At 38.3% G+C, this 14,846-nt stretch overlaps 1 protein-coding gene across 1 annotated transcript in view; it reads right to left on the bottom strand.

Annotated features, from left to right (window-relative positions):
- DNAH5 (dynein axonemal heavy chain 5) overlaps positions 1 to 14,846 on the bottom strand; it is a 200,419-nt gene that overhangs the window by 77,670 nt on the left and 107,903 nt on the right. The window contains exons 47-51 of the mRNA XM_024741734.1: positions 14,538 to 14,751; positions 13,332 to 13,555; positions 10,388 to 10,586; positions 8,067 to 8,239; positions 3,075 to 3,205 (exon numbers count right to left, since the gene is read on the bottom strand). Coding sequence (XP_024597502.1) covers positions 3,075 to 3,205; positions 8,067 to 8,239; positions 10,388 to 10,586; positions 13,332 to 13,555; positions 14,538 to 14,751 — 941 coding nt within the window. The remainder of the gene's footprint in view (positions 1 to 3,074; positions 3,206 to 8,066; positions 8,240 to 10,387; positions 10,587 to 13,331; positions 13,556 to 14,537; positions 14,752 to 14,846) is intronic.

The raw sequence follows: 14,846 nt of genomic DNA, 5'->3' as shown, positions 1-14,846 counted from the left end.
CCTTCATTATACGGGGTGAGGGCAATGCCCCACCGTAAACTGCACCCTCCTCATTCCCAACACAACTATTTTCATTGCATCTTTGGACGTCACATGAAAGAGTTTTCTGAGCAATCAGTGCACTATAGTAGAATCGTTGGAAACATTAAATATCCCACTCTAAATCTCTCACATCCAAAGCAATCACTTAGTGGAAGTCAACTTGCAATCACGAAATGTTAGACAATATAGAGTAGCCCATTACTACCAAAAGTAAAAATTAAAATATTCCAGTCCTGGAGACTCAGACTCACTAAATTATTATTTGAATTTTGTGTCATTAAATAAACTCAGAGTTCAGAGCACAAGAGCAAATGGCCTTCTGATTTTTAAAAAGCTACCAAATATTCAACTTCTATACTCTGCTTTTTTAACGTTTAAAACCTAAACCCTAGAACCAGAAATACCACTACCATGCATCAATATTTCAAGAAGACTGCTAGAAAAGTGAGATCTGAGATACCAGAAAAAATATTCAAAGACACAGTCCCGTGAAAGAGAGAGAGAAAGAATAAAGAGAGAAAGGGAGGGAAGGAGGAATGAAGGAAGGAAGGAAGGAAGAAGGGTGGGGAGGGAGAGAGAGGACAAAGGAAAATAGCTCTCCCCAGCTTCTTGTGATATGGGGAAAACTTTCAGTCCAGTCCCCTGGATCTCAAGGACCGCCCTGCCTCAAATAATATGACCTGAGTCATCTAACAAATGGCTGTGCTTCCCAAAGGAGAGGCCCTTGCTTCCTGAGCCTTGGTCATGCGGCTATGCAAAGGCTAAGGCAGTAGGATCGTCTCTGGAAGGTTATGAGAATCCAGAGAAGGCCCTGACCCTCCTTTTCATCAGTACTGGAGCAGTCCCAATATGACCCACAGAGGAACCAATTTATCACAAAGAGAGGACTCGTAAGGTATGTTTTCTGAGGCAGCATGGTATAGTTAAAGTCACGGCAGACCAGAAACCAGAAATCTTGTGGTTAATTCCCAGGTTTATCTGGGACTTCAGGCAAATCATAGCCTCTCTGAACCTCAGCTGTGATATGTCCTGCTAACCCACAAAGCCACAAAGTTCTTTTGAAGATCAAATTAGCTTGCGCGTGTAAAAGCGCTTTGAAAACGATAAGGTTTTATACAAAATGTTAGGAACAAAAATCTCAGCGTTCAATCCCCTTCCTGTACAGGTTATCTTTTATCTAACATTGCTTCTATCCACAAACTAGAAGAATTATACACAAGGCAACTAAGATTATTTCTCTCTGTTTCAGTACTTGAGAGACACAGTAACGTTTTAGATTTTTTTTTTTTTTGCGGTACGCGGGCCTCTCACTGTTGTGGCCTTTCCTGTTGCAGAGCACAGGCTCCGGACGTGCAGGCTCGGCGGCCATGGCTCATGGGCCCAGCCGCTCCGCGGCATGTAGGATCTTCCCAGACCGGGGCACGAACCCGTGTCCCCTGCATCGGCAGGTGGACTCTCAAACACTGCGCCACCAGGGAAGCCCAACGTTTTAGATTGATTCTCCAAGCAGAATCCAGTAATTTAGACCAAATAAAAGGTGTAACAACTTGAGTATTCGGATCTCCAAACCCAATGTTTAATCATTTCCAACCTTTATCCCAGCAGGTGGCTATGGCCCTCCATCAGTGAGATAGATCAGTTAGCATGTTTTGCCTACAGCTCCAAGCCAATGCTTCGTCAATGCCCGACAGGCAGGACTCTCACACCTAGAAATTAACTTCTAATAATATTCAGCCCAAATAAACTTCCCAAACTGGCCTCTTGCTTCTCGCCTTATCTCGGTTGATCCTGAAGTTCTGTTTAGCCTCTCTACATGTTCCTTTTCCACGTCCTAATTCTCCCCGCACTGCACACACATGTCCGAGGACAACTCTTCTGGGATTCCCTACCCTGATGAGTAGCAGCACCAACTATCCAGTTTCCCAAGCCAGAACCAGGATGTACCAAGTCCAAAAGCTCCAGCTTCCTAAGGATATCTTGAATCTTCCCTCTTTTCTCCTCTTTCACTTCCACCCCTCGGGACACCACCATCTGTTGCTGAGATCCCTGAGACAGGCTTATAACCCTTCCAGCTTAGCTCCTTCTTCCACCTTCTCCACATGCAGATGTGACATGCCTCCCCAAGGGGTGACACATTAATGGTTTCCCACTGCTCTAGGATGAAGTCCAAATTCCTTATGATACCTTCAAAGACCTCCATTTCTCTTCCTTTCCCACTTCCCACCTTATGCTATATACCAGCCATATTTAACTGCTTCCAGGCACTCAAATGTAACTTCACATGTGCTGATCCTTTTGCCTGGAACAGTCTTTACTGTTTCTCTTCTCTGAGATAATTCTCACTCATATTCATGTCTCAGCTGAAACATCTCTTTCTCCAGGAAGCCTTTTCTGACCATCCCTTAGACAAGATTAGGAGTCCTTCCCTCATGTTTCAACAGACTCTGGTCTGGTCTGCATTTATTTCCTTATCAGAGAGAGCACCTAACGTATCACATCTTATTGAGTGAGTTGCTCAACTGTCCCCATTGAATTGCTGTAAATTCCATGATGACACAGGCCAGGTTTATCTTGCTTACCGTGGATCTCAGCACTGAGCCAGTGCCTGACACACAGTCGGTGTTCAATGAATATTTTTAAATGTATGAATGAGTAAATCAGCATAAACTTTTCATCTGTTTTTCCAGTTTAATAACATTCTTGAAACCTGAATTAACATTTAGTAGGGACAAATTTCTTTTGAAATGCACTAAAAGGAATATACACGATACTCAAATCAAGCATAACATGAAAACAGAGAGGCATCTGTTCACTGAAATGAGAGGCTAAAGTGTTTCAAAAGTAAATCACTCATGTGAAATGTTCATGGTCTATGACAGAGGTTGAAAAGGGAGGATAATAAGTCAATATTCAAGAAGAAAAACGATTATGATTCCCTTATGTATAAGACAAACGCATTCTTAACCCCAAGTGGCTTCTGAGAACCATTTATCAAAATCCATTTCAGGTTAATTAAAGCGAAAGTGTGTTACCTTGTCAGAGTGATCTGGAAGGAAGTGTAGCCAGCGATGAATGAAGCCAACCTGGTCAGGCTCTGCTTTCCCGATCCACCCACCCCGACCAAGAGGGCATTTCCCCGGGGAGTACGAATGACACGTGAGATCTAGAATATGAAACAGAAAAAGCATGTATCATTTAATGTGCAAATATTCCACTTTTTTCCTATTTATTCAACACAGGCATACCTAGGAGATATTGCAGGTTCAGTTCCATACCACCATAATAAAACAAATATTGCACTAAAGCAAGTTTTTGGTTTCCCAGTACACATAAAGTTATGTTTACACTATCTATTAATTTTGCCATAGCATTATGTCTAAAAAAACAATGTACATACCTTAATTGAAAAATACTTTATTGCTAAAAAATGCTACCCATCATCTGAGCCTTCAGTGAGTGATAATCTTTTTGCTAGTAGAGGGTTTGAAGTATTGTGAGAATTACTAAAACATGACACAGCGAAACGAAGTGAGCAAAAGTTGGAAAAATGGCACCAATAGACTCGCTTGACACAGGGTAGCCACAAACGTTCAATTTGTAAAAAATTGCATATTTGCTAAGTGCATTAAAGCAAAGGGCAAGAAAATACGGTATGCCTGTATAAGCATTTTAGAAGCTGTACATGTCTTAGGATCAGAATAGAAAGATATACTGGTTGGACTAATGAAGGCATTTCTGAAATATGACAGTGTTTAAGAAGTATTGGACAGGGTGGGGAGCGGGGCGTGTGCCTTTAGGAAACTAGGATAGGAGGAGACCAGTAGAGAAAAGTCATCAGACAGCCCAGACTGTGGCTTGCTCTGGGTTTTCAAGGAGAGAAATAAAGGGGACTTTGAGGTTTCCTTTTAGTTTGCCAATCTACTTCAGTAGGATAGGAAAAAGAGGAGAAATTTCAAAACAATGTGTATCCTTGGAACACAGAACACAAGGTTAATTAGAGTATCCTCCACATTTGAAAACTAACATAGTTTAAATAGAAGGCAAGAAAATTTCCAAAATATGGCATAGATGATGGAATTTAAAAAGAAGAAAATAAGCATAAACACTCTTCTTATTATTTGGCAAAGATAGTGATACCTAAGGTATCTACTAAGTGATTATGGGTAGACCAGAAGTCCACTCTATGCCAGTCAGTAGCCCCAGACCATTCCAGGTCATATTTGTGGTAAAAGTCCATGATTCTTTGGCTTTATTTGTATTTGATAAACTACTTTCACCATCAGGTCTCCAACCCCACCTAAAGGGAATTCGCTGTAGAATTCTCTTGGATGCATTTTTCACCTTATGTGATGACTGTCTTTCCCTCCTAACTGCAGTTTGAGCCTGCAGTTTTGCTGTAATGCCAGCTTTTCTCTAAACTAATGATAGAAAGCTATCTGGGGGCTGAGAAAGGATCACTTCTCTGGTGCTGGCAGAAGCCTTCTGGCACAACCTCGGCTCTGCATTCTGACAAGGTTTTGTTAAACATCCTTTTTCAGGATTCCCTCCACTGGCAGGGGCTATACCCTATTCCTATTGGGACTACCACTGCTTTTGGATTATATCCCCCAATTTAGTGTGAGCCCTTGGAAATGGAGACCATTTTTTTGTTGTGGACCTAAGAACCTGGTCCACCAGTCCCGGTAAGATTAGTAAGTGATATGCTCTGCTCTTCCAGCCTCCTACTCATCCTCTCCATGTGATGCTCTCCTAAGTTGCTATAGGCAGGGGAGGAGTGGTACTGGCAAGAATTCTTAGGAGTTTGCCAGTGTCTATTCCTACTCTTTCCCTGGTGTTACTTCAAGAGGCATAGATAGATAAGACAGGTAAGAAGCTACTGCAGGCCATCCTAGAATCGTCTGTGTTGTTTCTTGGTTAACTTTTTCAAAATATATAACTTTTTTCATAAATCATTTCCTTTAGTTGATGCTGGTGAATATATTAGGGTTTTAAATAATTGTTGTTAATCAAGTACAAGGAACTTTCATCCCAACACCTTTTCCTGCAACTGGGCTTAGGTGTTAAACTAAAGTTTTCCATTCCCAGTTTCTAGCACATGAGAAGCCCTTAAAACATATTTGACAAATGATCATATATAAACAAATAGAAGACTTTAAAAGCAGACTCAAAAAACTCATAATCTAGTTAAAAACAGAAACTATAAGAGAAAACACAGTCAAGTGAGAACTTCAAATGGGACAATCCCGTCCTATTATCTATAGATTGTAACATACGGATACTCATTTTTTAATTTCTTTAGCAAATATTTTAAAACTTAATAATGCCCATCCTGCCTTACAGGTGCTCACATCCTGAGAGACCTATCAATAGAAACATGCAATAATGCCCCATGGTGAATGCTGGGGTGGATAGGAATGATGGCAACTGGAAAGAATGCAAAGGAAACAACACTGCTTGTGAAGGCGAGTCTTAGGTGTGGAGCTGGAATTTGATCTAGATCTTGAACGATAACTAGAAGTTTATGATGCAAAGAAAATGGCACACTGGGAGGAAGTGAGCTAAATTTTAAGAAGAGGGAATGGGATGCACAAAGTCTCAGAATCAGCAAAAGGACTGAGGTGTCCTCATAGGGATGGGAACTTCAGTACCAGGTATGGAAATATCAGGAAATAAGGTGCAAAGCGTTGTTTAGGGCCATATTGGGGACTTGGTTAAATTCTAAACCTATTTATCAAGTATCACAAGTGTTCCTGTCTCAGCAATACTCCATCCTGTGAATATGAAGGGGAATAAAGTGGGTGCCTGCCCTCACAGAGCTTACAGCCTGGCAGAAAAGACAAATACAAACAGATAAATTCTACACAACACAACACATGCTGGGAAGCAGCACTGATGAGGTGCTCTGGAATCAGGATGTGTTTAAGCACAAGCAGTTGATTTTTCTGGATTACACCCTAAGCAGAGCACCACGCACAAGGGGTAGAGTGTTAGGCAAGGACTAGATCATGAAAAACAATACACACCATGATTTGAACTTTAACCAAAGAGGCAAAAGAGATATCACAGAGATATTCTTGGTTTTAAAAGAAAATTGTTATTTTGATTAAGAAAGGAACTAAGAAACACACTTGGATTCAGATCACATCCTGTTTTGCTGTGGTTTTCATCTTCAATCCTGTCTCTTGGTTTCTATCATGTCTTATAACTAGGTCACATATTTCAAGGCTCACACCCACATGACAGAGTTTGGATGTAACTGTACACAGAAAGCAAGAGTATAGAAGAGAGGGTTGGCCTAGAATACAGTGAGGAATGTAGCATTTTAGCTCAGAAACTCCAATCATGGATTCTTTGGCCAATCCCAGAGCAGGCACACTAGAGGCTGAGAGTGAGGGAAAACACAGTCAAGGACCTGTACTGAGGCACACATGCCTTTAATGTCATACCCAAAGTGAAGAAATGCATCATCTGTGCTGCAAAACCCAGAAAAAAAAACATTTCTAACGAACATCCTCAAGCACAAGACTAACATAAATAACCTCATTTCAATTTAAGCTGTTATGGAATCCCAAGCCAATCAGATTTTGTCTCCATGGACACTTAGTCATGAAGTTGCCTTTGATATTATTTATTTAGAAAATGTTATTCTTTTTGTCTTCTTCCTTTTAATCATTAAATATGATAGTATCTCCATCCTTCCTTTTGACTTTTAGTCAACTATAAATTAGGAGCTAATTTCAAAATGTTATTTATATTTGGCTTTGGAAGAACATTTGCGCTCATAATTCAGTAGATATCTCGGATTCTGAGAATTCAGTTTCCAAGCTAAGTGTCCTCATGCTGGGGACATCCAACCTCAGAACACACTCTCTGTTTTCCTCCTTCTCCCGGACTTAGTCTGGCCTCCTCAATTTTCAGAGGGAGAGTTGACTAAGTAACCTCTAAAGCCCTCTCCAGTTCTAAGATTTTGTAATTATTAGAGGTGACAACTTGTGAGGTTGTTCCTCATGGTTAAGCCTAAGTAATGGGAGACAGCCTCAAATTGTCTTCGTTCTAATTAAAAGGATGTAGTCTGAAAAAATAATTGACATCAATAAAGTGAGAATATCAACGACGAATTTTAAATGGCATTATCTCCCACCATCAATAAATTAGATCATGTAAGTTATCAAGTAAATAATATATTTTACTTATAACCTTTGAGGGTCAATCATTACTGTGATTGGAAATTGTAATGACTCATATGACAAAGTAGAAAGGCAACTGTACTTTCCTGGTGGATTTCACTGTAACAGAATTTTCATCCCAACTCAAAATCAACTGTTTATGCACTATTTTTAATTACTATTTCTAATTGTGGTAAAATACACACAACATAAAGTTTACCATCTTAACCATTTTTAAGACTATAGTCCAGTGGCATTAAGTACATCCATACTGCTGTGCAGCCATCACCACCATCCATCTCCAGGACTCTTCATCTTGCAAAAATAAAACTGTACCATTAAACGTTCCTCATTCACCTCCCCTCAGCCCCCAGCAACCACCATTCTTTCTGTCTCTATGAATTGACTACTCTAGGGACCTCATATAAGTGGAATCATACAGTATTTGTGGTTTTGTGAATGGTTTAATTCACTTAGCATAATGTCCTCAAAACTAATGTACTATTTTTTATAGTTATCCTTTGCATTATGCAAAATATAAGCAGACTTTGTGCCTGTGCTTTGAACTCAGATGTCAACCACATTCATTCTATGTAGTGAAAACACTGAGCTGGAAGCAGTATAGCAACAGTGAATAAAATTATCATATCACACATTTGAAGTACACCTGCCCTGATTTTAAACCTATAGGTGTGACATGTTGCATCCAGGTCAGAAATTAAATTGGAATATAGCATTGGATTTATTTTTAAACTGAATTTTCTCCTAGAAGAAGAAAATGAAAGAGGAGGGAAAAAATTCTGGAGTAAAGACAAGTGTCTGTCATTTTGCGGGGTGCTACCGGGCGTGGCCACTGACCTTGACTAAGTGGACCATCGCATCTGCAAAGAACACCAAATCCATGCCAGCGCCACGGATGCTCTCGTTATAGAGCTGCAGGAACATATTCAAACGATCCTTCAGCTGATCAAAAGATTCAACTGGCTCATAAATTTTGGGCATCTCAGTATCAGCCTCCTCAGATGTTTCACCTGGAATTGGGGAAGAAAAATCAATTAAGTTTCTTCAAATCACTGGACTTTACCACTTCCTTCAACCTAAATTAATACACTCATAGCTCTACAATTTAGCACTGAATAATACTGATTTTTATCCAAATGTCAGAGTATGTATTTTTAGAAAAGAAAGGAAAGCACACAGTAGTAAAAGCATTAGGATGTTTGTGATCATATGCAGTCTTAATTCTTAAATGTATTGAAAAGGTCAACTTCAAATAATTTCATATACATTGAATTTAATTTGAATCCATAATAGACCGTTGGCATTTCAAGGATCTTCCCAGAGATATTCGCTAATGAAGATTGAAAAAGTAGGGATTTAATGTCAAAATCAACAAGAGAAATCAAAAATTAAATTATTTTTAATAAGAATAAAAAGAAAAAGGTCACTGCATTTGCTTAGGAAAATTTTCTGAGTCAGAAATTTTAAGTTAGTGGTGAGAATAGAAGTGAATTTGGGGGAATGGAAGTGAAGGGTAGAGAGAAAATAGAAACAATGATTCCCTAAATAAATAAACATTGAGTTATCTCACTGGGAAAAGTATTAAAATCACTAAACTTTTTTAAAATTAGAAACACATAACATACCAGTTTAGTACTTTTCCAACTTTGACTATAAAGCATAATGCCAAAGAAAAAGCTAAATTGGGCACAGGTAAATTCACTATCAGTTAACATTAGTTGAATATACTGATACAGTAACAACCTAGAAATTCACTGCGTACTAGAAGAGTGAGTGGATCTTCCCAATCTAATAGTACATAATTACTTTCAATTGACCCTGTCCTAATATAAAGTATTTTAACCTTTTTATGACAAAGCAAGGAAATTGATTTAACATAATTATTAGGATTGGTCCATTTGCAAAGCTCCCACTAATTGAATTTCAATAGTCACTTCCTTATTTCATAAATGTTCATTTCAAGCTTTGACAAAGTGCTTTGAAGTCACTGAAAGGTTCTGTGCTTCCCTCTAGACTCATTCACCCCGCCCCCAACCAAACTCCCCACCTCCAGCCCCTGCCCCACAATGCTGCAGTTGCGCTTTGCTCCTTGAAAACGTTAATCTAGTTACTTACCCTTCTGAATTAGAGGAAATAAAATACATAAATTCTAATTACCTTGTAAATGCTCTTACCTTTACATGATTTTTGGACGTGTGTGGCCTGATTGAAAATAAACTGTATCAGCTTCTTTTTGTGGAAGGATCAGTCCAACTGCATAGCCAGCAATAAACCTCCCTTTGCAATTGTCACTCAGAAACTTAACAGATCACATACATCCTTATCTAATCTAGTAAGAGGCTGCCTGGTCATTTTCAATCATTTAGAAGATATAAATAGCATGTGTTTAAACATGCCTCTTTGAATATGAAAGTTAACTTAAAATTCCTCCTCAGTATTAGAAGAGGTTTCTAAATGAAAGAAAAATATTCTACTTAAGCTCAGTTATTTCTGAAGGAAAAAAATAATTAGAGCCCTACCTCTTTTCATAAGTAATATATCTCAATTTTTTATGGAACCATAACCACAAAATCTTCCCTCAACATCACCCACCTCTTTCTAATTGTATTCAACAGCCCTCTCAGAGGATGTGAGGTTTTTCTTTTTATTTTCAGCATCTGGAATACTCGAGTAATAACTATCATAGTTTTGCTTTGTTTCATCTGGCAGTGAGTAGAAGCCACGGACTGCCCAAGCCATCCACAGATAACATTTCACTTATTCCCCACAGTGCCCCATGACTCATATATTAATATTTCCATTTTTATAAATGAGGAGAATGATGTTCGAGAAAGTTCAGAGACTTGCCCAGGTAATGTGTGGGAGATCTCTTCCTTAAATCTACCCCTATGTGACAGCTGTAAGCCTTTAGCACTGTCTTCTGCCATAGTATGCCTCCCAAATCTACCTTAATATCCAAGACTGATATGCATTAAAATGATTAATTTTTGAACTCCATGAGTACACATTTATCTACTCATTCTGTATTTACTGAGCACCTAATATGTCCCAGGCTTGTCTCAGTAAAGTTTACTAAACAGAAATTCAACATCCCTGAACTGAACTTCTGTCTTCAGATATCCCTTTGGGGAATTTCAAATTCTGCTTCAATAGTTTACCTGTAGCTTCAGGTGCATCCCTCAAGAAATCCACAAAATAAGTGTCAATTCCACAATTCACCAAGAGTTTTTTCTCTTCACCAAACTCCTCCTCCACCAAGTTTACTAAAGTCATATCAAACCAGGTCACATCATCAGACACTGTGAAACGATCGGCTATAACACGTTTACACTCATGCTTCCACAGCCTTAACAGTTCCTGTCAAAAGCATCATTAAAATGTGTTATTAATTCCCATTAAGCCAGAGTTGGGAATTCAAGTGGACGATATCACAGAGCAGCACCCTTCCTGATTTAAGATACTACATTTTAAAAAGTTAAGATTAACACTACTGGTTTCCTTTTAACATGAACAACAGCTTTGGGAGCACATTAGAAACAAAATCCTAGACTAATGGCTTTCATTTGGTGTGTTATCACCAAAAAAGGACATTTTGGGGTTGTCAAAATGATGTGGGAGACGTTACTGCCATTTGTACAGGGGATACAAGGACATAAAACATGTTTTGCACAGTCTTAGTATACAACAAATTGTTTATGAATATAACTGTCCTATTAAAAAATAAATAAAATAAGTTAAAATGTACTTAACTTCATTTCAAATTGGTCTCATTCAAGAATAGTAAATAGACAGTAGTGTATATTCCTTTTCAGCCTTTAAATTAAAACAAAAACATTCCTAGACAAAATACTAAATCACTCTGAACAACCAACAAACTAATACTCTACATAAAAGTCTTATGTTTGTGAACAATTAGTCTGTTTGGATAAGACACCTACATTCATGTGGCCAGAGCATAATATAAAAAGTTGCATATAAACAACTCTCATGTATGCAACTGAGATAATTACAAAGATATATTTACTTAACACAGTGTGAAGGAAATTTATGGCAAAAATCTGGATTATCTGCATAAAGCAATCACCTAGTCTAGATAATCCAGGACCCAAAATTAACTGGAAGTTGAGAGAATTAATTGCTCAATATACCTGTTCCTATAGCAAGCATAACAAATGCTTGTCTAAGCTAATTATTTAATATGAAACACTGGTGGAAATTTCTTACCTTGGTAACGTTTTGCAAGTTAGAAGGCTTTTAAGCCATTATATTACTAATGATCAAATGCTCTTTGGTTGCCAGAAAATAAAATTTTAGTAAAATATATTTAATGATTCACTTACAACAAAAGTTCATGACAAACCAATTGCTAGACCAGTTTATGCTGATTTTAAATAAGCAACAGGGCTTCCCTGGTGGCGCAGTGGTTGAGAGTCCGCCTGCCGATGCAGGGGACACGGGTTCGTGCCCTGGTCCAGGAAGATCCCACATGCCGCGGAGCGGCTGGGCCCGTGAGCCATGGCCGCTGAGCCTGCGTGTCCGGAGCCTGTGCTCCGCAACGGGAGAGGCCACAACAGTGAGAGGCCCGCGTACCGCAAAAAAAAAAAATAAAAAAAAATAAGCACCAAAAAACGGCTACTCAAAAAGTAATTTTGGAAGACTGCATTCCACAACACTATTAATTTATCAATAACTCTGAGGGAAAAAAATCAAGTTAACATGTTCACTGCTGTTAAAATGACTCCCAATTCTCTGTAACAAGGAGACTGAGTTTTCCCCAAAATGTCCTCTTGCAGTCAGTCAGTGTCATTACCTACTTTGTGAGCATCTGAGGCAAAGCTGAGTTTTTTTTAATAGTCCACATTGGATGTGCCTAGTGACAGTTTGGTTGATATCTCAACTTTCTCGGTGCGTTTAAGTGGAGAAGTCCCCTAAAACCTATTTGCTTAACTACAACCTTGGTTCCATAAAAGGATGGAAAAACAGGCTGATGTTGCCTTAGCTTTACACTTTGGCAAAAAAAGGCATACTGCATTTTTACATACTACATACTTTACAATTTTACATATTACATACATATTGCATTTTACATACTAGAATTCCCTTTTAGTTTGAAGAGCATTCTTATAATTCTAGGAACTCTTTTATTCGAGTGTACGTACAAATGCTCATTTTTCTGTCAAATGAACTTTCTACTCTTCTGTCTCTTTTCAGTTTTACCAATATATGTATTTCTTTTAGTACATCAAGTTATATGGGAAAGAAAGATCATGGATGATTAAAAACAAAATGGTTTCATTCTTCAATTTTGAAAGTTTATTTATAAAGATAATTACTTTTTAAAGTTAAAATGTCAGGTTTATGATATGAAGTTTATAATATGAACAATAGGAAGACATATAATAAGATCAACAGGGATTCTTTCCATTATTTAGTATAAGAAAATAATGATGAAAAAACAAAATCAATTTTTCCTTTTACTCTATTCATTAGAAAATAATTGTATATAATATTTCCTTAAACATAAACCAAATTTATTTGGAATTTTTAAAATTAATTTATGTATTTATATATTTTCTATTTTTGGCTGCGTTGGGTCTTTGTTGCTGTGCGCGGGCTTTCTCTAGTTGGCGGCGAGAGGGGGCTATTCTTTGCTATGGTGCACAGGTTTCTCATTGCGGTGGCTTCTCTTGTTGCGGAGCACGGGCTCTAGGCGCGCGGGGTTCAGTAGTTGCAACACACAGGCTCAGTAGTTGTGTCTCACGGGCTTTAGAGCACAGGCTCAGTAGCTGTGGCGCACGGGCTTAGTTGCTCCGCTGCATGTGGGATCTTCCCTGACCAGGGCTCAAACCCGTGTTACCTGCATTGGCAGGCGGATTCTTAACCACTGTGCCATCAGGGAAGTCCTAATTGAAACTTTTAAAGAAAAATATTGGCATACTTTTCCCTTATTTATGTTCGTGAAAAGCCGCAAAGAAAAAAATATCCATGCTAAAACATCCCAAAATATTTTCATGATGCCACTAAAAATTGCATTACTAAGAATATTTACAGTTTATAATAAATAACAAAGTTACTTGTTTTACTCTCTTATGTATCACTTACATCTGGTTCCCTGATAACCTCTGAAGTAGTGTTCAACATTCCCTGCCAGATCCTAGAAAGATCTCGAAGGTTAAAGACATAATGGAATTTTGCAGGGGTAGGGAGCATTTTAATCTTAGTCATCTGCCATAGTCGGCGTGTCAGGGGAACCAGTTTCATCACTGAATCTCTCACTTCTTCTGAGAAGCCCCTTTGGGTACAGTAGTATCCTATCCCAATCACACCTGAAAGGGGAAAAAAGTCATAACATTTTGACTGACAGTTCAAATCACCTAAGTGAAAATGAAAAACATTATAATGCGAGTACAAAAATAATTAAACATTTTAATAGTTAACCACATATTAAAGAAATTTCTATTAATTAATGTTCTTTGGGGTTTTTTTAAACCTACATAGTAGGTATAGTTACAAGCAAGTTTCCAAACCTTTGCCCACCACTGTGATTGAAGGCAGATACTGCCATACTCCACTACCCTAGGGCACTAAGAAGACATTCTAGTCTGCCAGAAATTTATTAGGGTAATCTTAGTTAGTTTTTTCTCAGTTGCAATTTCAGAAATGGTAAATTAGTACCTCACACGAATGCATGCACAACTTTACACTTTTTCTGAAAAGAGTGATTCCATAATCAGTTTCTAAACTCATTTTCATTTCTCAGTTAAATAATTATGGTTATCGATTACGCTAGTGTTTCTTGGGTGAATTTATTTCTGAAACGCTGCATATGTAATCAATCAGTAATTTATTACACCCCTATAAATTACTCTGAGGATCAGACTCTGGCTAATCTCCACTCTGTGCAATATTATTTCTTTGGCCAAAATCATTTTATGGGTTGGTTAGGTATCAGCTACATAAACTTTTGGTATGGCATTATATCAATGCAGACCTCAAATATGTATACCCACGAGGAAAGCATCTCATCGTGTCTAAGACCATTTAATGTTTAACCTCCTGGCTTAAGAAGCTAGCGACAGTTTCTTAAAGAAATACATAGGCAGAAAAAAATCTACTTAGCACTCAACTCAGTACATACATAATAAAGTAAATCTTTATATAAACAAAATACACCGCTTGAGAGTGATGAAGCCCGTAGACTAAGGAACCACCCAATGCCCTTTCTGTGTTGACCTCTAGGTGGATATATTCTCACTGGAACCCAAGCAGGGATTCTTCCCTCCCATGCCCCACTGACATTCACTTTACCAAAGATCTTGTCCACAGAAGCATCAGAGGGCCACGTGCAGTTAAATATAGAGAACTGCCTCTTGAGCCTTTGGGGTATATCATTGCGTCCGCCCCCAGGATGGATCATAGCTGCTAAAAACTGTATGTCCACAATGCTGGTAAACTCCCCAGGCTTCTCTAGGTTATAAAATCCATTCTGTTCCATCAGCTGTCGTACTAGCTCATTAGTAACCTAAGAAAGACAACTTTTAGAATTAAAATGTCATTCCTTTATATCCCAGGACCTAACTCTTTGAGTGTTTCCAAATAATGGACCTTATTGGAATT

This window comes from Neophocaena asiaeorientalis, unplaced genomic scaffold (assembly GCF_003031525.2).
Source record: "Neophocaena asiaeorientalis asiaeorientalis breed wild unplaced genomic scaffold, Neophocaena_asiaeorientalis_V1.1 scaffold10, whole genome shotgun sequence".
NCBI lineage: Eukaryota > Metazoa > Chordata > Mammalia > Artiodactyla > Phocoenidae > Neophocaena > Neophocaena asiaeorientalis.
The sequence above is the reverse complement of the archived record's forward strand: the minus strand, read 5'-3'. Positions and strand labels throughout refer to the sequence as shown.